At 43.5% G+C, this 24,731-nt stretch overlaps 1 protein-coding gene across 2 annotated transcripts in view; it reads left to right on the forward strand.

The window, feature by feature from the left end:
* The first annotated feature begins 2,440 nt into the window (after positions 1 to 2,440).
* PRKCH (protein kinase C eta) overlaps positions 2,441 to 24,731 on the forward strand; it is a 223,959-nt gene continuing 201,668 nt past the window's right edge. The window contains exon 1 of one of the 2 annotated variants that reach the window (XM_033421268.2): positions 2,441 to 4,163. In XM_033421268.2, the coding sequence (XP_033277159.1) occupies positions 3,801 to 4,163 (363 nt within the window). In that variant the 5' untranslated portion in view covers positions 2,441 to 3,800. The remainder of the gene's footprint in view (positions 4,164 to 24,731) is intronic. The other variant, XM_004262103.4, reaches the window with a different exon arrangement.

A 24,731-nucleotide genomic window follows, 5' to 3' on the forward strand; every position in this document is an offset into this window, starting at 1 on the left:
CGTCATGACCAGCTCTGGATAACAGCTGTCATGTAGGCGAGGTCTGTATGGGCAGCTAGTCCTCCCCTACAGGGACTTCGTGCTATGTGCTGTCTTCTACCTGTCTAGGGTACCCCAGGAGCCACCTAATGACGCATGACATAGGCTGGAGACAGAGTCTTCCTCAAGATTGATTTAAGGATACTAGTAGAGGAAATCCTCGTTCTGCTGGGGCTGTTAAACTAGAAATCCAGGAAGCTGGGGCTGCTGTAGACTGTCTTCCCTGGCTATAGGCAGACAATTTTAGACAGCAGGCTAAGAGCCACAGGCATAGATGTTTCTTAAACTAAGGCCCATTTTTTCACATGTGCCTCAGATGGCATTCCCTCCTGCAGTCTCAGAACGGTACGAACTCTCTCCTTTCCTGCATTGTTCCCCTTACTAAAAAGCCCTCCGTCTGGTGATTGCGTCCTGATCTTCAGCTCTCTCTCTCCTCCTCACTCCAGCCAAACGTCTTGAAAGAGTGTCTAAGCTCACTCTCTCCACTTCTTATTTTTCACCTCAACCTACTCCAAATAGGCTTTCATGTCTACCCTTCTATTGAATCAGCTCAAAGATTACTCAGGACCTGTCCATTGCCAACTCCACAGGGCTTCTTCAGTCTTGTTTATTTAATCCCTTAGCATCCTCTGACCTAGCTGACCTTTCCTTCCTGCTGGAGAACTTTGGGGTTAGTTTCCACAATAACTTAACACCACATCCTCCTGCGTTTTCTCTCACTCCCGCCTGCCACTTCTCAACTCCCTTGCCTGCCCCTCCACCTATAGATGTTGGGGTTTCTGGAAGGCCGCATCATAAGCCCCTTCTTTTCTCAAGCTATGTTCTCTTCCTATCTTTTCCTGGAACAGAGATCTCATCCACTATTCCAGCTTTGATTGCGATCTCTATACTAACGGCGCCTACATTTATGCCTTTACTTCAGACTCCACCTCTGACCTTCGCAACCACATAGCCCCGATTGCCCACTTTGGATTTACACCTAAACGTATCCAAGGTGTATCAAACCTGACATGTTTTGAATTGAACTCCACCCCCTCCGAACCCTCCCACAAACCTGTGGCTCCTCTCCTAGTGTTTCCTAATTACTAATGGCTCTGTAATCCACGCAGTTGCTCAGGCTGATTTCCTGCAAGTTCCCCCTTGATACTTTCCTCTTCCTCATTCCCTCCGTTCCATCCATCCCCGAGACCTGTCAATCCCACCTCCTTATCCTCATCGCCGTCACACCACCTGAGTCCCGGTCACCGTCTTCTCCCGTCTGGAGTTCAGCAGCAGCCTCCTCTCTGGTCTCCCCACACCTGTGCTTGCCCCTTCCAGTCCATTCTTCACACAGCCCCAGAGAGGATTTTCAAACCCCAATCTCATCCTGTCCTGGCCCTGCTGAACAGCCTTCAAGAGGTTTCCAGCTGTTCACAGCTAATGTCCAAAAACCTACCACTTCTGGTCAGTCTCGGACCCTGACCCACCTTTTCAGGCTCATTTCAGTCACTTGCCCCTCCAGCCACATGGAATCCTCCCTGTTCCCCAAACAGGTCAAACTGTCCCTTTTCTCAGGAACCCTGAATAAACAGATCCTTCTGCTGTCAATGTTTTTAGGTGACCCTTCTCTGACTACCCCTGACCCGCAGGTTACATTATCCCATGGCACCTTGGCCTGTTCCTCCACTGCACCCTCCCTTCGTTGTTTTTCCTCCCTTGTGGGACTGTGAGCCCCAGGAGAGCAGGCACCATGGCTATCCTGCTCACTGCTCTGTCACCACTGCTCACCTATGCCTGGCACTGACTGATAGGGCAAAAATGGAGTCTCTTGTGTCTCTCATCGCACAACCGTAGGGCAGCTGTATAGCTGGCCACGATCTGGGACAGTCTTCTTTTAGTATCATAGCCCAACAGCAGCAAATCCTTTAGTGGTTCTTAAAGCTAGAGTCCCACTCTTTGGAGGAGAGGATGACCAAGTTGACAAAAATGGTCCCCTTGACCTTTTCTCCTGGAGCACCAGGGCCACGCAGGAACTCCTTGGATGTTTGAGAGCTTGCTTTACAAGTCCCATCTAAAGCTAAGGTGTCATTAGGACGATGTGCTGCATCCTTGCCGTTCTTCTAAGGACATTTTGCTGTTTTCTAAGACAGGCCCTCCCCCACCGACCCATTGTTCTTATTTGTTTTCATTCCATAGTGTGCCTCAGTGAAATGTTGAGAACCTAGGTTAGAAAGCCCCCAATAGGGCACTGTGGGTAGGGGGGCTAGAAAGACTGACCCGCTAGCAGGAGGCTGAGTCGCCAGAGAGAATGTAATGAAGTATCTTAAGAATGGCCTAGGCTTTATGGGAGACAAATTGGTTGACCTGGCCCTCAGGGAGTAAGGAGCTCCCAGGGGACAAAAACTGCAGGAGCCCCGAGTGGAGAAAAAACTGAAGGCTGCCCCCTCTGACTCATAAAGAGAGCAACAGCCCCGAGTGTTCCTAGAAGAGGCGATCGAGCACATGTGCCAGGGACTGTGTGTGTGAACATCTACTGTTCTTGTCATGCGGGGCCGGGTGGACCGGGAATCACCCCGCAGAGGAAGAGATGTATTACGTACGTCCCGGCCATGTCTGTCTTCAGAACTGAACTTTCCTGCTCTTTGTGCAACAAGACACACCTCTCCGAGGAAGGAGGCGGACAGGATTTCCATCATCACTACTGCTCTATTAAAAACACACACACACACGCACACACACAACAACCGTGTAATTACTCTCCGCAGGAAAGGTACACAAACAGGATGGGCCTAAGCTGAACTCGGGATGAGCCATCCCTGTAAAGATTAGGTAAAGGAATCTCCCGTCACGCACCCGCCTCCGGCCAGGGCCTCTCCCAGATGGCCACGTTGGGTCGCCATCCCACCTCCTAGGGGGGACTGGGGGTCGCGGGCGACTCCCGGCCGCGTGGGTTCCCTGCTCCTCCTCTTTCCCGCCTTCCGGCGCTTCCCGGGTCTGTCTCCCACGCCTCAGGTGTTCGCTCAGGCTGGGCCGCAAGCCCTTCCCTTTTTGGCCTGCACCTGGGGTAGCTTCCAGCCCAGAGCTCCCCGCCAGACCCCGCTGCAGGGAGCGCGAGCAGAGCGGTGCGAACCGGCCTGCGCCGCGCTCCCCAGGCCGCTTGCGCCCCGCTACTGACCGAACGCAGGGTCGGGCGCCGGCCGCGCGCCGCGCCCCCGGGCTTCGGAGGGCGCGCCAGCCCCGCGCAGGGTTGCCGTGAACTTGGAGCCCGGCGGCGCGAGGCTCCTGCCCGGGATGGGGCGGCAGCTGCTTCCTGGTTTGAAGCTCACCGAGTGGGGGAGAGCGTGAGCCCGCGGAGGCGGGGGCAGGAGCAGAAGCGGGAGGAGGCGGGGGCAAGAGACGCTTGAGGCTCGAGCTAACCGGACGGGTCGCTCCGGCTCTCCGGGGAGAGGTGCTTCCCGGCCCTGGAGAAGGGGCGAGTCCCGCGCGAGCCCCCGGGAGGCGCCGCGCGCTCGAGAGGGACGGTCGGGCGACCCCGGCCCTCTGAGGGCTTGGCGCCCGGCTCCCCTCCTTTCCACCTCGCGAGGGAGGGAGAGAGGGAGGGAAGGAGGGGAGGGAAGGTCCGGCGGGGGACGCAGAATGGCTGTTCGAGGGGGGCTTGCGATTTGCTTTTCCCGGGAGCTGCCTCCACTCCTGCGGCCGCCGCGAGGGCTGGCCTGAACGAGGTCTCCCCGCTCTCCCGCTGCGAGACCGCGCGGTCCCTGGATTGGGACAGCGGCCCCGGCATGTCGTCCGGCACCATGAAGTTCAATGGCTACTTGAGGGTCCGCATTGGCGAGGCCGTGGGGCTGCAGCCCACCCGCTGGTCCCTGCGCCACTCGCTCTTCAAGAAGGGCTATCAGCTGCTGGACCCCTACCTGACGGTGAGCGTGGACCAGGTACGCGTGGGCCAGACGAGCACCAAGCAGAAGACCAACAAACCAACGTACAACGAGGAATTCTGCGCCAACGTCACCGACGGTGGCCACCTCGAGCTGGCTGTCTTCCACGAGACGCCCCTGGGCTACGACCACTTTGTGGCCAACTGCACCCTGCAGTTCCAGGAGCTGCTGCGCACGGCCGGCGCCTCGGACACCTTTGAGGGCTGGGTGAGTACCTTGAACCCTCCCCTTTGTGTCCACTCAGCACCTTCTCCCCCCTTCATTTTACAAAACTTGCCCGGGGCGCGCTTTCCCATCTTCCCAAGCGCAGGGAATTCCCTCCACTGCGGCCCTCGCTTTGGTTCTCGCCCAGGTGGCCACGGCACTGGTGGTGCGCTAGGGCACAGGTGTGTCTCTAGAAAGCTATCCTCGACACGGTCCCCTTTCGGGATGGCAGCTTGGGCTAACGGGAAGTCGGGGTAGGGGCGGTCACCCCCCTCCGCCCACACTTTGGGTAAGGCGCCCCAACTCTCAGCTTGAGGGTAATACGCAGGAAAGGCAAAGAAGTTGTGATAGATAGGAAAGTGACTTGATTTGGGTCAAGTTCTTTAAGCGGTTTTTAGGAGAAGGTGATACATTCTCGCAGGTATTATTCATAATGTTTATGGATACGTGTTGGTTCAGCAGCTCAGATGTGCACACGTGTTTCAGCATGCACATCCATTACATCCCAGAGGTACATAACCTGCATTGGCAGGGATTGGAGTGCCTGGGTCTTCAGTTGGCCAAGTTTCGTTTAGCAGTTTTCTAAGGAGATGAGGTTTACGTGTGTTTGTAACTTCAGTTCAGTTTCAGCCTGAGAGGTGTGAGTCCTGCAGTATGTGTTTTTGTTGTTATTGGTACTGAGAGTTTAGAGGGCTCTTCAGCAGTTTGTGAACCGCCCCCCTCCCCTCTCCTCACCTGCTGGTGCTTCTGTATATTGACAAGTAGTTAACCCGCAACTTCCTACTTGCCTGTGCTTTTTCACATAGTTCTGCAAATAAATTAAAATGTCTAGAGCACTCTACACAGTGCTAAAATGCTTCTTAATCTTCATACTGTTTTTGTGATGCAGGTGTTATCCTTCCCACTCTTATGTGATGAAATGATAATTATAATGAAGTGGTCTGGCCTGGCAAAATGGAGTAAGCCCTTTGAAGAGTCTCGGGAGTTTAATGATTTAAATTCTGGAGAATGTCAGTTTTGAGCCCAGAATGGTGACTCAGTATTGAAAACCTGTTTGAAATTAACAAGTGAGGGAATCAGATGGATAATAAGATTCATTTAGATATTTATTTTACACTTTGAGGAATTGATTATTTTATCATATACTTTGTAAACTTACAGCAGCTTGTGGAGTAGTCTCTTAAATAGGAGAAAAAACCATAACGACTGTTTAACCATATCATCAAATTATATTGAGTTACGTTCCCTTCAGCTGAATTTACTTGGTGGAATTTAGAAGTGGATTAGAGAGGAATGGCCAAAGTAGAGATTGACTTTTTATCCTGTGACTTTCTGGACAGGAAATAGAGGTGAGTCTAGGAATCTGAATGGAATTATTAAATTAGTGTCTGATTAGGAGTTAGGTTGGGCAAAGCTCTAAAAGAACTAGGTTCTGAAATATGGTGGTGCAGACTGACCAATGGCCATTAGAAGCCTGTTTTCCCCAAAAGATCCTAGACTGGTTCATTTTACCCCTAGTCTGCACATTTGAATCACCTGGGGAGCTTTTCAAAATCCCCACTTTTAAAGACTCTAGACAGGAATCTATTATGGCTGTGGACCCCAGCATCAGTACTTTTCAGCTCTCCACGTGATTGCAATGTGCAGTGAGGTTTGAGAACCTGTAGCCTAAATGAAGACCGCAAGATAAGGGCTGGAGAAGCTTAAGTGTAGAAAGATTCAGGTTACCTGACAAGGTGGGGGTATTTAGAGCTGCCTATTGTCCCACTGGCTGAATAGATTTAAATGTAAATTAAATTTCTATATCTATAATTGTCTGAATTCATTACATTTAGATGTTTAATGTGGTGTTCCGGAGAATACGAGTGTTTGGTAGGATAGATCAGCCTTTAAATGACCTTGGAACTGGTGATTTGTCAGACACTCATTCAATTAGGAGGCAGTTTTTAAAAGTTCTGGGTATTTTGAAACTGTGATGATAGGGTAGAATGGGTAGTGTGTTTCCTTTCTTTTAAAATTTTTTGTTAAGAAAATAATTTTAAGAAAATATTTGGAAATATATGGAATGCTTGTTTTCTAAATGATCCTTTATAGGTCTAAAGGTGGTTTTGAAATTTAGAATGACAGAAGTACTTATTTATCTTTAGCATATTAAATTGAAATGTGTAGTTTATTCAGGAAGTTACAAATGGAGTAATTTACTCTACAGTAAATTTATTTGTTGCAATTGAAATTACAAATTGCTAAACTCTAAAAAATACTATAAGCTTAGTTTTTGCTAGATCATGAGAAGAGACAAAAACAGAAGACACCTTTATTATTAGACTAAAACAAAGTTGTTATGCTTTTTTGCTTAACATGCTTTCTGAGTATTAAGAAGATAATCATTGGCGTTGATTTTGAACCAATTTCGTCTGTATTACCTTCTAAGCTTGATGAGAGAAAGGGTTAGATCTCTTCTGTGCAGTATATTCCTAGTATCAAGCACAGTGCCTGCCATGGATTAGGCAATCAACTGTTTCTTTCCTAACTATACTATTTCATTTAATTTACATTATATCCAAGGAGGTAGTGGGATATAATGTAACAACTAAAGAAATTCTTAAACGGAAATTCACAGCATTAAAAACTTAAATTAGAAAAGATCTCAAAGACCTGAGTTTCCACCTGAAACTAGAAAAGAAGAGCAAATTGAATCCTAAGTAAGCAAAGAGAAGGAAATGTAAAGATAGCAGAGGTTAGTTGAAGCAGAAAATGGAAACAGCAGAGAAAAATCAATGAAACAAAAAGCTGTTCTTTGGGAAAAAAAGAACATAATAAAATTGATAAACCTCAAATGATCAAGAATAAAAACACACAAATTACCAACGTTAGGAATGAGAGAACATCACTATAGATCCTATGGACATTTAAAAATATATATTATGAATAACTTTATGCCAGGAAATTCCACAATTAGATGAAATGAACAAATTCTTTGAAAGATACAAATGACCCAAACTCATTCAAATAACTTGAATAGCATTATGTCTATTAAGGCAATTGAGTTTGTAGTTAAAAACCTTCCACAGTGCAAACTCAAGGTCCCAGAAGGCTTTACTGGTGAGTTCTATCATACATTTAAGGAAGAAATATTGCCAACTACACAAACTATTTCAGAAAACAGAAGAGAAGGAAACACATCCCGGCTCATTTCATGAGGCCAACATTACCTTTATACCAAAACTTGATGAAAATATTACAAATAAATAAAACTACAGACCAGTGCCCCTCGTGAATATAGATATAAAAACTCTTAAATTTTAGCAAATCAAACCCAGCAATATAGCAAATGATCAAATGGGGTTATAACCAGGACTGCAAGGTTGATTAAACATTTATAGTCAATCAGTGCAACTCTTCATATTAACAGAATAAAAAAGGAGATTCATATGATCATCTCAATAGATAAAGAGTATTTGACAAAATTCAATACGCATTCATGATAAAAACTCTCAACAAATTAGTAATAGAAGAGAACTTTTTCAACGTGGTGAAGGACAATTGTGAAAAACCTACAGGTAACATGTTAATGGTGAAAAACAGAATGATATTCTGCTAAGATCAGGAGTGACAAGGATAGCTACTCTTACCACTTCTGTTCAACAGTGTATTGGAGGTCCCAGTCAGTGCAATAGGCAATTAAAAAAATAAAGTACATGCAAAGGAAGAAGTAAAACTGTAGAAAATTCTAAGATACCTACAAAAGGGCTTCTAGAACCAACAAGCTAGGTTTAGCTAGGTTGCAGGATCCAAACCAATCTACAAAAATCAGTTGTTTCTATATATTATCAGTGGACAATCGAAAACTGAAATAGAAAAATACCATTTAAAAGAGCATCAAAATATGAAATTGGATAAATCTGATAAAACATGCAAGGCTTGTTCACTGAAAATGACAAACCATCACTGAAATAAGTTAAAGATCTAAATAAATGGAGAGAGATACTGTGTTCATAAATGGGAAGATTCAATATTGTTAAGACCTCAATTCTTAACAGTTCTTCCCAACTTGTTCAATAGATTTAATGCAATCCTAGTTAAAATACCATCAAGCTTTGTTGTAGAAATTAACAGACTGATTCTAAAGTTTATATGAACATGTGAAGGACCCAGACTCATCTAAGAATAATTTTGAAAAAGGATGAGTTGGAGGACCTAAACTATCTGATTTCAAGATAACTATAACATTACCATAATTAAGATAATGTGGTATTGGAGTAAAGAGAGTCATATAGATCAGCGGAGTAGAAGAGAGTCTAGAAATAGGTTCACACATATATGATAAATTGACTCTCTTTTTTGACAAAGATGTCAAGGCAATTCAATGGGGAAATGATAATTTCTTTCAACAAGAGGTGCGTGAACAATTGAATAGTTATGTGCAGAAACTTGAGCGTTGACCTTTACCTCATGTCATACACAAAAATTAACTTAAAATGGATCATGGACCTAAAAAAAGGATTTTAGCTATAAAATTTTTATAAGAAAACATAGAAGAAAGATCTTAGTGCCCTTGGGTTAAGCAAACATTTTTTAGACAGGACACAAAAAAGCAAGTACTATAAAAAAAAATCAAATCAGACTATTAAAATTAACTATTGCTTTTCAGAAGATACTTAAGAAAAAAAAAACACAAGCCACTGACTGGGAGAAATTATTTGCAACATGTAAATCAGACAAGAGACTTTTAACGGGAATATATTAAAAACTCTTAAAATGCAATGAGAAAAATATTCAATTTAAAAATGGGACAAAGATTTGAATAGGCACCCTTCATGGAAAATAGCACATTAATAGATTAGTCAAGGAAATGTAAATTAAAACCAAAACCCATGGGAAAGGCTAAAATTAAAGAGACTGATCATACCAAGAGTTGGTGAGGAAGTGGAGCAACTGGAACTCTCATATACTACTGTGCAGTATATAAAATAATAGTCACGTTAGAAAACACTTTAACAGTTTCTTAAAGTGTTAGACATATACTTACCATGGGACCTAGCTACCCTTAAGTACTTACCAAGAGAAATGAAACCATTTTACAGAGACTTGTACATGAACATTCACAGCTGCTTTATTTGTAATAGCCCCCAAACTGGAAAATGTCAGTCAACAGGTGAATATTTAAATTTATTTATTTTATTTATTTATTTTTGCTTGCGTTGGGTCTTCGTTGCTGTGTGCGGGCTTTCTCTAGTTGCGGCGAGCAGGGGCTACTCTTCGTTGAGGTGTGCTTGCTTCTCATTGAGGTAGCTTCTCTTGTTGCGGGGCACAGGCTCTAGGCACGCGGGCTTCAGTAGTTGTGGCTCAGGGACTCTAGAGCGCAGACTCAGTAGTTGTGGCGCACGGGCTTGGTTGCTCCGTGGCATGTGGGATCTTCCCGGACCAGGGGTCGAACCCGTGTCTCCTGCATTGGCAGGAGTGCAGTGTTCCCTGCACTGGCAGGCGGATTCTTAACCGCTGCGCCACCAGGGAAGTCCCCAACAGGTGAATATTTAAACAAATTCTGTATCTATTCAATGGCATACTACCCAGTAATAAAAAGTGATGAACTATTGGTACACGTAACAGTATGGATGAATCTTAAAATATGTAATTTACATACTGAAAGAAGCCAGACACAAAAGAGTACATACTATATGATTTCATTTATGCAAAATTATGGAAAATGTAAACTAGTTTGTAGTGACAGGAAGCAGATCAGTGGTTGCCTGGGAACAGGAGAATGAAGGTGATGGAGGGATGGATTACAGAGGAGGCACAAGGAAACTTCTGAGCGAGATGAATATATTCATTATTTTGATTGTGCTGATGGTTTCACAGTTATATACTTAACGTCTAAGCACATCAGATAGTTCACTGTTAAGTGTGTGCACGTTGTTGCGTGACAGTTATACTCAAAAAAAGCTGTAGAGAAAAAACGTTGAGGATTTATAATCCTTATTTTACCAAAGAAGATGTTAGGTAAATAAGTGCCTGAATTAGATTTGAGCCAAGGCTGACTCTTGAAAACCACGTTGCCTCTTTAGTGCAAAAAATATTATCAGAGTAGGAGCATTAAAAAACACCAAACTCATTAAATACAGTTTCTGACTTTTGGACACAGTCTCATTTTCTAAATTATCACTGTCAGCTTTTTTTCTGTTTCTTCTAGAACCGGTTTGTTTTGCATAATTTCTTGAACTTCTAAAACCCGAAAGTTTGTCTAAGTTAAAACCTTATCTTCTCCTTTCACAGATTTGCTCTGTATTCGCTGACTTTCCAAATGGGGACCAGCACTTAATACTTAGTGCAGAGCATAGGGACATGGCAGGAGGCAGGAGGGGCTGGAGGCTGCGTCATGGAAAGGCCTTGGCATCCCCTCAGGAAGGAAGGACCTGCTTGGCAGTATCCCAGGCTGTTTTCCTGGTTCAACCCTCCTGAAGACATTCTGTTCCCTGCAGCAGTGGAGGGCTGCTTTCTCTCAACTCAGTGAGGTTACCTATTTAGTAGTCTTGGTTACCTGTTTAGTAGTCTTGTCAGGGGAAGCCTCCAGGTTACCACTTGGCAATCGTTGATTATCTTTGCTCTTGATTCCTGGATCCAGGTACATGAATTTATAGCACCAGATTGAATCTTCTAGATTCATTATCTAGCGGTTCATTCTCTTTTGTACTTTGTGGTACAGTTATTTGTTCTCACAATGATTTTTTTCGGAGCCAGTTTGGTGAGGAGCGTTTAGGGAAGAAACATATTTTAGCATCTCTAGGGAGGTTTATCCCAGTGTACGTGAATTGTGTTGGGTATATTGTGTCTTCAGTTTCATGGTAAGAATTTTGCTGCAGTGGGGCTGGCTGTTTCTCATCATGGTTAAGTTGTGGCTCAGATGTTCCCCCCTCAGAGAACACCTTCCAGACCACATTATTATCTGTCACCCTTCATTGCACTCATCCCTCTCTGAGATCATTTTGTTAATTTATTTTCTTATTTTACCTTCCTCCTTTAGGGTATAAACACCTTGAGAGCAGGGACCCCACCTCTCTTATTCACTGTTCTGAGTCCAGCATCTTGAGCAGTGTCTGGTATATAGTAGGCACTAAATCTCTGTTGAAATGTGATTTTGGAGCAAGTAAAGTATAAGCACTTTGGAAGGATCTTGACTTAAACATTTTATTCATCTTTTTAAAAAAATTTATTTATTTTTGGCTGCACTGGGTCTTTGTTGCTACCTGCGGGCTTTCTCTAGTTGTGGCGAGCGGGGGCTACTCAGGCTTCTCATTGCCGTGGCTTCTCTTGTTGTGGAGCACAGGCTCTAGGCGTGTGGGCTTCAGTAGCTGTGGCAAGTGGGCTCAGTAGTTGTGGCTCGTGGGCTCTAGAGCACAGGCTCAGTAGTTGTGGCGCATGGGCTTAGTTGCTCCGTGGCATGTGGGATCTTCCCGGACCAGGGCTCGAACCTGTGTTCCCTGCACTGGCAGGCGGATTCTTAACCACTGCTCCACCAGGGAAGTCCCTATTCATCTGTCTAAAAACAAAATGAAAGTAATTCGGGATTGACCAGTTATTACAATGATCACAGTGTCCCTTGTAAAAAAAAAATCAATTAATTACATACCAACTTGCACTTGAAAGACTGGACCAGATTCTTGTGTCCTTTGAATATGATAATGGATGGAAAACTGTTTGGAGAATTCTTTGCTTTTGCTTATTTTACAAGACTGTGATTTCTAAACCTGTTAATATGGTATAACTTTGTTCACTGGTAGTTTGTGAGCCCGACATGTTAAATTCGGTTGTGCAACCCTGGAGAGCTAATGAGGTTGGTGGGCAGAGTGAATCATTTTATCTTACATAACTCTTAGTGCAGTTTTGGTATCTAGCAAATGTTTAGAATGATGACTAGCTGTGATAGTAGAAGTGCAGTATTTTTAATGAGAGGGGTAGCATTTATGTAGAATCAGAGAAGTGCCTTGGATTTTCTGTGGTCTTCCTTCTATTTTGTAAAACAGTTGCTACATCTGGGACTCCATTTGTGTTGGCTGCTGGCTCCATTTTATTAGAATATGATAAAAATGAGGCCTGAAAGTCATTTCCTGACCACCTTCTTTCCACCTTCATCATTGCTGTATCCAAAATGATCTTTCTCAGTTGCTGAGCTGATAGTCATTCCTTTACTTAAAACCCTTCAGTGGTTCCCCACTGCCCTTAGATAAAACACAACTCTTCAAAATGCTATAGAATGTTCTGCATGATCTGGACCCCAATTTCCTCTTCAGCCTTATTGCTTACCTCACCCCAGCCCACACTCCATGCTCCAGCCACAATGAGCAGCTTTCAGTTCCTCAAGAGCGACCATGCTAATTCCTACTTGTGCTTCAGGTCTCACCATAGACCTCACTTTACCCAGGAAACTTTCCCTGACATTCCAAGTCTGGGTTTGGTTCTCCCCCTCCTCCTTCATGTTCCCTCAGCATCCTAAGATCTCCACTGCCCACTCCCCCTGTATCCTGAAAAGATGGATATATGAATGGATTGGGCTCTCATGGAAGTGTATGATATTGGTCAGAGGAGTTCAGGGTTTAAAAGTGTGGGTGATTGACTGAGATTCATCCCCTCTGCTCCTGGGGTAGCTACTCTAACAGACTATTACATGTTTCTCTATGAAATGCCAAGCCTTAGGTGAGCTTTCATGCACCACTGAGCGTGTCCTATGTACCAGGCACTGTGCTGTACCCTGGAGAGGCAAGTGGGCAAGACAGACATGGCCCTTTTCTTCACAGGCCTCGTAGTTCCAAGGGGGAGAGAGATTGGGGAGGTAGGGGGGACAACAACCAGGAAATGACAGAATAGAAGTAAGGACTAAGATGCTGGTGAGTGCCTGCTTTGGGGAGACCAGAAACATTTTCCTGGAGGAAAAACAGTTGATTTTTAAGGCTCCAGCATAGATAGCATGGCCACAGGCCTGCTTCAGTTAAAGGACCGTGAAAAATCATCCCTCAAAAGAAGATAAGGAACGTCTGACCTAATAATGCTTTCCCAGAGAGACATCACAGATCCCTTTTGAAAGTTAAACGTTCCTGACCCACAGAAATCTTTCCATCGTCCGAAAGTTTGGAGGGAACTAAGTTTCAATATCTATGAACAGATGACCCAAAAGAACATTTAACTCCCGAAGACAGAAAACAGTAGCACCCTTTTTGAACCATCAAATGCCCCAAGCTTTTTACAGATCAGAAAAGAATCAGTGATGTTGAAGCAGGAGAGTCTAGTTCAGAACAGCAACAAAAAGCCTGACAGCTCTTAGGCCCGTGGACGGGCTACAGATGTATTCATTTGGCAGTGATGTTTAACATTCAGTCTGAGGGCATTTAGTTCTGTGGTGCTCTAGTTTGCTGCAGACCCCACCACCCCCTAATACTCAGTCCCCTTGACTCATTACCTGCTTGGTCCTGAGAAATTTTTGAACCTACTATAGCTCAGTCCTTTGTTTTCAGAATGTGGAAACCAAAGCTCCAGCCAAAGCTTTACTGTTGCCTTAGCTCATGTGATGTGTGACAGACAGACACACTTAACATCTACATAGATATGAAGATGTACTTATTTCAATTTATTTAGATATGTATTAATTTGTAAATACATTAAGTTAGATATTTATATATATTTGTGTTCTAAAATTTTAGTGGAAGCTGGCTTATTAGTAAATATATGGGAAGTTTATGGGAACTTTAACTGTAAATTAGTATAGTATTAACTACCCAATTAAAGAAACTCTTTGTATTTCATTGTACAGCTTCCAGCAATATATAGGTACTGTTCTGTGAGAGTCAGGAGAGCTGGGTTCAAGGTGTGGCTTTGCCATCTGTCAGCTGTGACTGCAGGCAAGCCTCTGTGTATCAGGGTCTCGGCTCCCTAGTTTCTATCAAGAGGGGGCTGCACTAGAATCTCTCTAAGGACCCTTCCATCTCTAAAGCTTCTGCCTCCATTTGTTAGGCAGTTACATCAGTTCTTTGCTTTAGGAGTAACTGGTTTGGTTTTAAGCAGTCAAAATGACTTATATCTTCTCAAAGTTAGTAACTCCTAAGAATTCAGTTGGTCCAAATCTAAATTGCTCCGGCTTGGAGAGGATTTAACTCATGTCTAAATGGCTTTCAGCATTGGTAGTGATGTTGATGTTATTTCCTTGGTTTAGAATCAGCCTTAAGGAATTACAGTGGGTCCTCATTTCAAGCCATGCAGTTACATTTCTTTTTTAAAAAAATTTATTTATTCATTTATTTATTTTTGGCTGCGTTGGGTCTTCATTGCTGCTCACGGGCTTTCTCTAGTTGTGGCGAGCAGGGGCTACTCTTCGTTGCGGTGCGCGGGCTTCTCGTTGCGGTGGCTTCTCTTGTTGCGGAGCACAGGCTCTAGGCGCACGGGCTTCAGTAGTTGTGGCTCGTGGCTCTAGAGCGCAGGCTCAGTAGTTGTGGTGCACAGGCTTAGTTGCTCCGTGGCGTGTGTGATTCTCCTCGACCAGGGCTGGAACCCGTGTCCCCTGCATTGGCAGATGGATTCTTAACTACTGCGCCACCAGGGAAGCCTATATTTCTTGATTTACACTAATGGGCTCCTTGTTCTATGGGATAGTAAGTTATGTCCCTGTTTTCTCGTATCAGAGAGCGACTGAGAATCCCACCATTTGAGCTTTTGCTAGAAGCCATTCTCACTAGCATGGTAATTAATGCTTTGTTGTCATGAAATGTCTGTAGCCACCAGTCTATCTATCCACCCTAGATGATGAAAAATACTATAAATCACTTGTAGGACAGACTTAGACTTTTTTTTTTTTTTTTTTTTTTTTTTTTGCGGTACGCGGGCCTCTCACTGTTGCAGTCTCTCCCGTTGCGGAGCACAGGCTCCAGACGCGCAGGCTCAGCGGCCATGGCTCACGGGCCCAGCCGCTCTGTGGCATGTGGGATCCTCCCGGACCAGGGCACGAACCTGTGTCTCCTGCATAGGCAGGCGGACGCTCAACCACTGCGCCACCAGGGAAGCCCAGGACAGACATTTTAATTAGATGGAGGAATGGGCCCAAGCGTATTGGCTATTGTAGTGTTTAAGTGCTATACTGAAGAATTTTATGAGATGGGAAATTTTTGTTGAGAACTGTGGTACTATCCAGAGAGATTTATCAAGAGTTACGTTAGTGTGTTTCTGTAGCACCTGTAAATTAGAACAGTGATTGTCAGAGCACATAGGATGTTTTAGTAGAAAGACTAAACTGTGCTTTTATTATGTGTTGCCTTCTGGAAAGTTCCTTTGATTTTTTCATAAGTTTCACCCTTGCACAACTTTGACCTTACAGGGAAAGAAATGCTTAAAAGTTAACCAAAGGTGTTTAGTTTGTGCTGTGATAAAAAAAATTAAGAAATTTGCTAAAGGATAGAACCATGGCCAACATGAGCTCCTTGTAATTACTTTAATGAAATAAGTCACATGGGGCCAGTGTGAGCATACTCTAGACCTAGTGCCTGTTCTCCAATTGCTTAAACCAAAACCACAAAGCTGAATTTTTATTTGCAAGTCATGTATATCTCTTGTACTTGCTTGTCGCTATTTCTGCTTCTCTCTCGTAGCACTTACATTTGATGGGCCTCTGTCCTCACACTGGGCTTTGGTGTTCTTGCCTGTGATGTGTGATGCTGGCATCTGGGCAGCCAGTGTTCTGTGGCCCCTTCCAGTATCAGAGTTATGTGGTTCTGGTCATGGTTCCATTGGACGATACAAATTCTGCTCCCTTCTGAAATGTCTTCTGGACATTGTTCTGCTGATACTCAGTTTTGTTCTAGGCTCTGAAATTATTTTTGAAAGAGCCATATTAGCAGAATTTCCTAAACAAAATGCATTTATTAATTTGTGAGCCGTGGACCTCTTAAGTGCTTTATTTTTTATTACTCTTGTTCCATCACAGTACAGAAGAGTTCAGAACAAATTTTTAGCAGAAGCAGTGCTTCTGAAACTGTTTTTGAACCCTGGACCCTTTTAGTGATGTTAAAAGCTATGGACCCTGTTTCTAGAAAAATGCACGTATGTGTATATCGCCAGCATGCTGGGAAAAGCGTCATCAGGTTAGTGGTCCCCTGAAGCCTGACTGTGGACACATGGCCTCAGCTTAAGAAATTCCAATGAAAAGTGTCAAAAAATAAGGTTTTTATTAATTCCTAATTCCTAGGGCATTGTACTGATATTTTCCCCTGCAATTAGAGGACATTTTCACTTCAGCTAATTATAGGAGACAGTTAACTAGTAGAAAAGAGAAGCTGTAAATTTTAGAGAAAAAAGATGTAAAGTGGCTGGCTCCTGGTGAAATATACTAGATAATGACCCATTTTAGGACCTATTTGGTTGTGTTATATAGGTATTTTCAGAACTCTCTACTGTTGAAGGGGTTTCTTTGAGGTTTGCAATAGATGAAAAGTTAAAAAAAAAAAAAACTAGGACAGTTTGAGTGACCTTGGCTTGATGTCTTTTGTTAATATAAAGTTTTCCCCTGTAAAAAGAGATAGGATTTATCTGTATACTTAAAACTTTTACCCTCTTCTTGAGCTGTACTGGGCCTTACGGTGAACCGCTGTGTTAGTCCAAGACAAAATGATGAAATCAGTGATGCTTGCCTGTTCCTCTTGCCCTGTGACCCCTGGTCTCTTAAGGCCTGGGTCCCTCTGACCCAATAAGATTTTCTGATTCTGTCCTGAGTTCCAGCTCACCTTGCTGAGACCTTGGAAAACAACCTGATGGTGGTAGTAATTGAGCTGAATGGAGGGCACCCAGAGCGCAGCCCCCTAGCTAGTTGAAGGTGAAACTTGAATTTAGCTCTCTGGACTTCAAGATTCTTTCCTGATGCCACTTTAGTGTGTGATGGAGGCAGCAGGAAAGCCATTCAATCATTCATAGATCTTTATTGAGCACCTACTGTGTGCCTGACTCCATTCTAGGTGTTACAGATGGGGCAGAGAACACAACATCCAGAATTTCGGCTCTCATGGGGCTTCTACTCTCTCATGAAGAGACAGATAATAAGCAAACAAACAAAACACAAAAAAATAACAAATCGTGGTTAGGTGCTAAGTGGAGAATTAAAACAGGGTGATGTGATGGAGTGTGACAAGGTGACTGCTTTACCTAGAATGGATAGAGGACTCAAGAGAAGGTGACATTTTGGCTGAGACCCAAGTGGCAAGAAGCAACCAGTCATGTGAAGATTAGAGAGAGCATCCCAGGCAGAGCGGACAGCTAAGGCAAAGCCCCAAAGCCCTGGCAACAGGCTTGACGTGTGGAGGAACAGGCAGAAGGTATTAGAAAGAGGATAGACTTCATATTAGCAAGTGCAGTATGTTAACCCCAGGTCTGCCACGATGAACCAGTCCCTTCAGCTCTATTGCCCCTTCTGGAAAATGGTGCTAAAGTTAGATAACTCTTAGGATTGGTGTGAAGATTAGATTTAATACATTAAACATGCTCAGCACAAAATAGGCCCTCAAGAAACGGTAGCTTTGGCTGCTTTTAATCTCCCAAGGAAATTGATATTTTGACAGGGGTCTTCTGAAAATAATATTGGCCAAGGAAAGACGTTCGGATGGTTGCACTTTAGACAATGAAGGTGACGATGTAAACATTTCCTGGGAATAGCGTCTGCTTGCTCTCTACCTCTTTCAGTGCCATATTTTCCAAAAAAAAAAAAGAGTAGGGGAAAGGAAACGAAGACACTAAAGTTTATTCAAGATTCTTGAATTTTTGAATGATATATTTATTTTCTATGGAGTCATAAGTATTAATGGAAAATTTTAATACTTAGAGGGATAGGATAATTGTACTGCAGTGATACAATTGATAGGGTCCCAGGTGTTTTTATTTTATTTTTTTAGGAAACTATCAGTATAAATGTATGGATGAGAATTAATAATCATGGTGCCAGTAATGATAAAGGAAATAAAACCTCAAAAATTATGAATAAGTGGATACAGTTGATTCTTGTTGACTACTGAAAGCTCATTTACCTTATTGACTATAATTTTGTGAATTAATTCTGGATAATTGTGTCTATTTTGAATAATTTTAGATCATGCCTATTTTGGCATCTCCCTGATCTCCGGAATTTCTGACTGTCCCTTCAATATCCATTTGGTCTGTGTTCAATGTAAAAAGACACATTAGCATTTGCCTAAGCCATATAAGATGCATATTAAGATTGTGCATATTAAGATGCAGAATCTACAATGACAGAGTCATAGCACACAAATACCGGCTTTGAGGAATATTTATTGGACAACTACCGTAATTAGCAGTGCATCATAGTGTGATGGTTGGGTGTCATCCAGATTGGGGTTCAGCTATTTGTTTTGCCTCGTATTGTAGAGGTCATTTAACCTCTGCTAGCCCCAGCTTTTTCATCATAATGTAGTACCTACCTCACAGGGTTATGTGACAATATAGTGAAGACTTATGTAAACCATCTAGCACGGTGCATAACACATACCACTACAGAAGAATCATCAATGTCACAATTACTACCACCACCATCACCACTCTACCCCAGTACTTACATATGAAGTCATGAGCCCAGCCTTTTCTGAAATTAACTCTGAAAACAGTCTGATATTTATTTACCTAGAATTTTGGAGTTTTTAATTTTAAGGAATTTAGACTTTAGAATATTTAGAATTTTAGAAGGGATTTTTGAGTCCAGCCTTCTTGCCGTGTTTGCTTTTTATTTAAGATTCTGGAGTGTAAATCAGCGGATGGTTACTGGTGGAAGAGGAGATGGTTTCCTTATCCTGGGTTAGGGGTAAATGCTGCACAAATGTCCATTCTGAAAGATCTTGCAAGGAATCTGGGGAAATGAAGCTGGAATTACTATAGTTGCAATGTTGGCCCAAGTTAGTTTATGGAAAACCTTGAGTTTGAGTCTGTTGGTTTGCTTATCCGATATTGGATAGAGAGAAGGTTCTGAGTTAGGGTGAGTAATCAGAAAGAAGTAAAGTTGCAACATTTTAGTTGCAAAAGTCTGATGGAGCCCCCTTTCAAAAGCTGAAGTGAGCATGTTTATTGCTGCAGTTGAGAAAGATGGTAAATAGCCTCTTTAAATAGGCATTAAAAGATGTTTCCTTGATTTAAGTTTGAACATGTAATGCATTGGATGTGAATTGTTCTTTCATCCTTTCAAGGAGGAAAACTACAATTTTAAAAGTGCATAGTTTGAACTTGTGGATTTCTGGGTGAATCAAAGATGCCAATAATTTTGATTTGGTTTAAAGAAAATATGACGATTTCCCCCTATATCGATTCCCTCTAGTTTTATCTGTCGACTTGATACTTGTTTGGGGGGGGGGTCCTAGATCTTTCACAGGTGATTTTAAGTTAGAGGTTTTCTGATATGAAAATATTTAATTTTTCAGAACAAAAGTTTCATCTGCTCCATAGTAAGGGCCAACAGTGTTTATAGTAATGTTCAGCGCGGCCTTGGTTTTGGCTGTTCAGAAGCCTTGGTTAGCTCTTTGGCTCTGCGGAGAATACATTGTTTTTGAGTCTCCCTGCTGGGCCTCCCTGCCTTCTTGTCATGTACTTCCTGTACCTGGGTTGTGGTCATATTGATTTGCTGGGGCGCTGCTGTTGCAGATATCTGGGGGCGAATGAGCATTTGTTCATGGGTGTTGCCCTGACTTCGTCCGCTGACCTCCTTTCATCCCAGTTTTACCACTCTCTGTGTGAGCACTAGAGACCCTCAGCGGCTCCCTGGTCCCTGGCAAAGTGCCCTGCACGTGGTAGAGATTCAGGAAACATTTGTAGAATGAAGAAACCCCTCCTTGTTCTCCTGTCTTGAGTCTTCCTCAGGATTCAAACACTGTCATTCACTTTTGCTAAGAGATCTTCTCTTTAAAAAAATTCCTATTTCAGATATAGACATTCATACTTGGTGTGTGTGAGGTTAAGAGCAGCCTCAGGAGTCGTTTAGAGAGAATGAATATGCCAGTGTGATTTTTATTCCCTTGATTATTTTAATAAGTGTAAAAGGTGTGTGAAAAGACTAGCTGAATCCCAGGTTCCCCAAATAAAATGTTAACTTTTGTTTGGGTGATAAAAGATGGTTTTCAAAGGAGGAAAAACTGACTCAAACCATCTTCTGGTATACCAGATGTAAGGACCATATTAATGGCAGCCTGCCCTTGGTAAGAACAGGACACCAGCAAGGGGCGTAAACTAGATCATGGTTTAACTGTGACCTTGAAGGAATAGTTGCCATTTAAGCTTACTTTTAAAAAAAAAAAAAAAAATTCTGTTACAGCAAAATAAATGAGTGACCCCTGAAGTTGCCTCATTAGGAATCCAGTGTGCATTTTTCTCTCTGAACGGAATATCTGATGGCCCATCGTCTACTCCTCCTGCTGTAATTTGGTCCTGTTGGGCTTCTGCATGTAGAATTTTGTTTTAAAACAGGAAAAATAATGATTCTGAAAAATTGTTCCTGTCAAGATATTAAATGAGTCTTTCCATTAATATCATTTCCATTAGTATTTTGAAGTCAAATTACCTAGTGACAGTTTGGCTTCAGTGAAGCTTACATTAAAAAGAAGAGACTGACTGAGAGAATTGGAAGAAAAATAATGAATTCTCAGCACTCTCCCCAAGCCCCTCCCCCCCAACTCCCCCTCTCCTTACTCTTCTCAGGACCCTTGCTCCTTACTTGTCTCCTGCTTGGGTCATTGGTTGGAAGAGCTCAGGTTAGAGTCAGAGTTATAATCAGGGAGAATTTAAGTTTGTTTCCTAGCACCCAGATTCTTCTCTGTAGTCAAGGGCCCTAATGTTCTAAGAAAACTGAAGTGCACAGGTGTGAACTTCCTGCTCCCGCCTGTGGCATCTCCTGCAGGCAGTTTTGGGCAGAGGCCCAGTCCTATACCTGCTGTTTGGGCTCCCTCTGTATCCACCCTGGGTCAGGTGTTTCATCTCCTGTACCTTCATCCTCTCCCTTCCTCCCGACACCTTTCCGTTAGAAATGACCCAGATCTCTTAAGCACTCAGCATCCCCAAACCCCATAGAACAAACCACCCAGGCCTCTCTTTGCGTTGCTTGTTTCCCTTTATTTTTTAAATAAATTTATTTATTTTATTTATTTATTTTTGGCTGCATTGGGTCTTTGTTGCTGCGCGTGGGCTTTCTCTAGTTGCGGTGACGGGGGTCTACTCTTCGTTGCAGTGTGTGGGCTTCTCATTGCAGTGGCTTCTTGTTGCGGAGCAGGGTCTCTAGGTGCGTGGGCTTCAGTAGTTCTGGCATGTGGGCTCAGTAGTTGTGGCTCGCGGGCTCTAGAGCACAGGCTCAGAAGTTGTGGCACACGGGCTTAGTTGCTCTGCGGCATGTGGGATCTTCCCAGTCCAGGGCTCGCACCTACGTCCCCTGCATTGGCAGGCGGATTCTTAACCACTGCGCCACCAGGGAAGCCCTAGTTTCCCTTTGAGGTGAGGCTCAGTGTCTCCCCTTCCCATCTCGGCCACCTCCCCAAAGAGCTGTCTGCATCTGTCCTCCCTAGCCCATTCATTCTTCTTCCCAATGCAGGCTGACTTCTGCCTGCATCACTGTGTGAATACCGTTCCTGCAAAGCCCAGGAATGGCCGTGTAATCATGGTACTTACTTGTCTTGTTGACTGCTACCTTCTCTTTGCTTCCCTGCTTCTGTGTTTCTCCAGCACCTTCTGGGAATTTTGTTTGTTTCTTACTGTACCCCTTTCATTATCCCTTAATCTCCTTTAATATTGGTGTTTCTTGGAGTTTTGTCCTTATATTGTTGTCTTTCTCACTCCAGATGGTCTAATCTGCTCTCATGGTCTTAACCATATTGCACATATGCCAAGAATTTCCAAAGCTCTGTCTCCCATCTTTGTCCCTGGGCTTGATTACAGCTTCTAGGATTGGGGTAGGCTCAGGGCAAAGGGGTTTATACTCTGTCTCCTTCGGTCTATACAACAGTCGTGAGAGATGAGCAGTGCCATGGTTCCTGCGTTTCCTACCCGAGGAGACTGTGGCTTAGAATGTCCAAGAACAGGTCCAAGGCCTTGTGTCTAATATGCTTGCTGGAAAGACCTACTTGGGCATCCTTCAGGCATTTCCAAGTCAACGGTGTCCACAACTAAATACCCCACCTTTATCCCTACCTGCTCCTCCACCCACTTTCCCAGTCAGAACTCATCTCACCATTGTTCAGGTACCTATGCATCATTGTGGAGTTTTCTCTCTCCTTTCACCTCTTTTCCCATTTTCACCAACTGCCAAGTCCTGCTGACTTGGCTTGCTAAATATTCTTGAGTCAGTTTCTCTTTTCCATCAGCACCACACTTGTTCAGGCCCTTATCACGTAGATAGATCATTCCAATAGCCTTGGAACGGGTCGCCATGAATCTACTCCCTCAAATCCATCCTCCACAGAGCTACCCGGATCAGCTGTCTAAAAACTCGACCTTAGCCTCTCTCCTGCTAGAAATCTTTTAAAGGCTTCCCATCTCCTATAAAGTTCAGGCTCCTTGGGAAGATTCCCAGTAGTCTGGCCCTTGTCTCCCTCCCCCAGTCCTTTTGCCACCTCTCCTTGTCTCCTAGCTCATGATCTAGGTACAAATGAGATAATTAGGTTTTCTTGCTGCTACTCATGTCTAATTCACTTTGTTTTCAGTACATACTGGGGGAGGAGAGCAGGTATTCCTTTGTAATTTGTGCAGAGGACTTGTTGCATAACACTGGAGAAGATAGGAGGGATGAAGGTTACATAGCAAAAATATGTCACTTGCCATGTGACACACACACTCACAAACAGGCCTGGGCACGCACATGCACATAACAACACACAGGGCATTCCCAGAGCACCTGCTACAGCCAGAGGCGCATCAGGTGCTACGGGTGCACAGCTCAAGGAGCTCACCTGTAGTGAGGGAGACGGCACGAGCCCACTATTTCATCAGAGGGTACCTTTGGAATAGAAGTGTGTGCAGGACATAGGGGATTGTGAGCCTGCTTCAGGGAGGACTTCGTGGAGGAGGAGGTATCCAAGTTCAGTCTTCAGGGAAAGTCAGTATTCACCAGATTTAAGGTGGCACAAACTCCTGTGCCTTGTCTCCCTTAGGGATTTGTATTTTTTCCATAGAATTTTACCCATGTGGGTCATTTTACACAGGGCTAACAACACTTCAGTGCCTTTTTTTTTTAATCATTTTTTTTTTCAGTGCCTTTTAAAAGCAAACTGTGTCTACTATATAGAAAATAGATAAACAACATGGACCTGCTATATAGCACAGGGAACCATACTCAATATTTTGTAATAATCTATATGGGAAAAGAATCTGAAAAAAAAAATATAATATATATGTAATATACATAGAATATATATGTAATATGTATATATATCTGAATCACTTTGCTGTACACCTGAAACTAACACATTGTTAATCAAGTATACTTCAATTAAAAAATAAATTAAAAAAAAAAATTAAAAAAATAAATAAAATAAAAAAAAAATAAATTAAAAAAAAAAAATTAAAAAAATTTTTAAGTGCTAAGTTCATTTAAAAAATTAAAAAATCAAAAGCAAACTCTGTCTGGTTCAGACCATTGGCAGGAACTTGCTTCATGAGGGAAAGGGGACTGTCTTGGCCCCTGTTGATTCCCAGTGCCTGGCCCTGGTAGGTGCTGAATAAATGGTTGAATTGGACACCTTGAGTGAGGGGTGAGAAAGGGTTCTCCTCTTTACCCTGGAGGTGAGACAAGTCAGTGTGACAGTTGAGGCCGGTGTGGGATGGGCCTGTGAGGTCGAAGCATGGTGGCCTGCCTGTGTCGTGGAACTGGGCTGGCTCGTGGCGGGGGCAGTGTGTAGGCTAGATGTCCAACTCTGTTCTGAACACCAGTGCCAAACTCATTTGCAGTTGAAGGGAGTGCCCTTTTAAAGGCTAAACGAATAATTAAATTCAAGCAGAAGGGTGATGGAGGTGGAGCTAACTCATTTATTAGCATATAATAGGATCACTCTAACTTCTGTAAATGTAAATGATGGTGCTTTGTCCTTTCCCAACTGCAGAAAAACCTGGGAGACATGCCCTGGATTATGAGTTCGTCAATGAGCAGCTGCTCAAAGATCTCAAAATACCAGAATATGTCGTATCTGTGGGCTTTGTCCTGTAGTTAATTACAGATTTTTATCTCCACATATGTGAAGTTAATGATTATCTGGTTTGGGCCCGGAATTATCTGCCCCAGACCCCCGTTCCACTGGGCTTCGTCACTGCCTACTATTGGTGTGAAGCCTTTGTTTTTCCACCAGAAGAATCGCACCGTAAGTGTTTCCACAGGAACTCTGCCCTTTGCCAGTGTCATTGTTGTGGCTGTACGGCAGAACCCACAGGGCGGAGGTGTTTTAGCCCTCGCTGAAAATGTCACAGATCTTTCCATCCCTCACTGCAAATTTTCCAGTGCGTTCTGGTCCACCGTGGAGTCTTAAAACCAGCTTTACTGATTACCACATAAGAACGGATCATTAGATGTCC

Source organism: Orcinus orca, chromosome 2, assembly GCF_937001465.1.
Source record: "Orcinus orca chromosome 2, mOrcOrc1.1, whole genome shotgun sequence".
Taxonomy (NCBI): Eukaryota; Metazoa; Chordata; class Mammalia; order Artiodactyla; family Delphinidae; genus Orcinus; species Orcinus orca.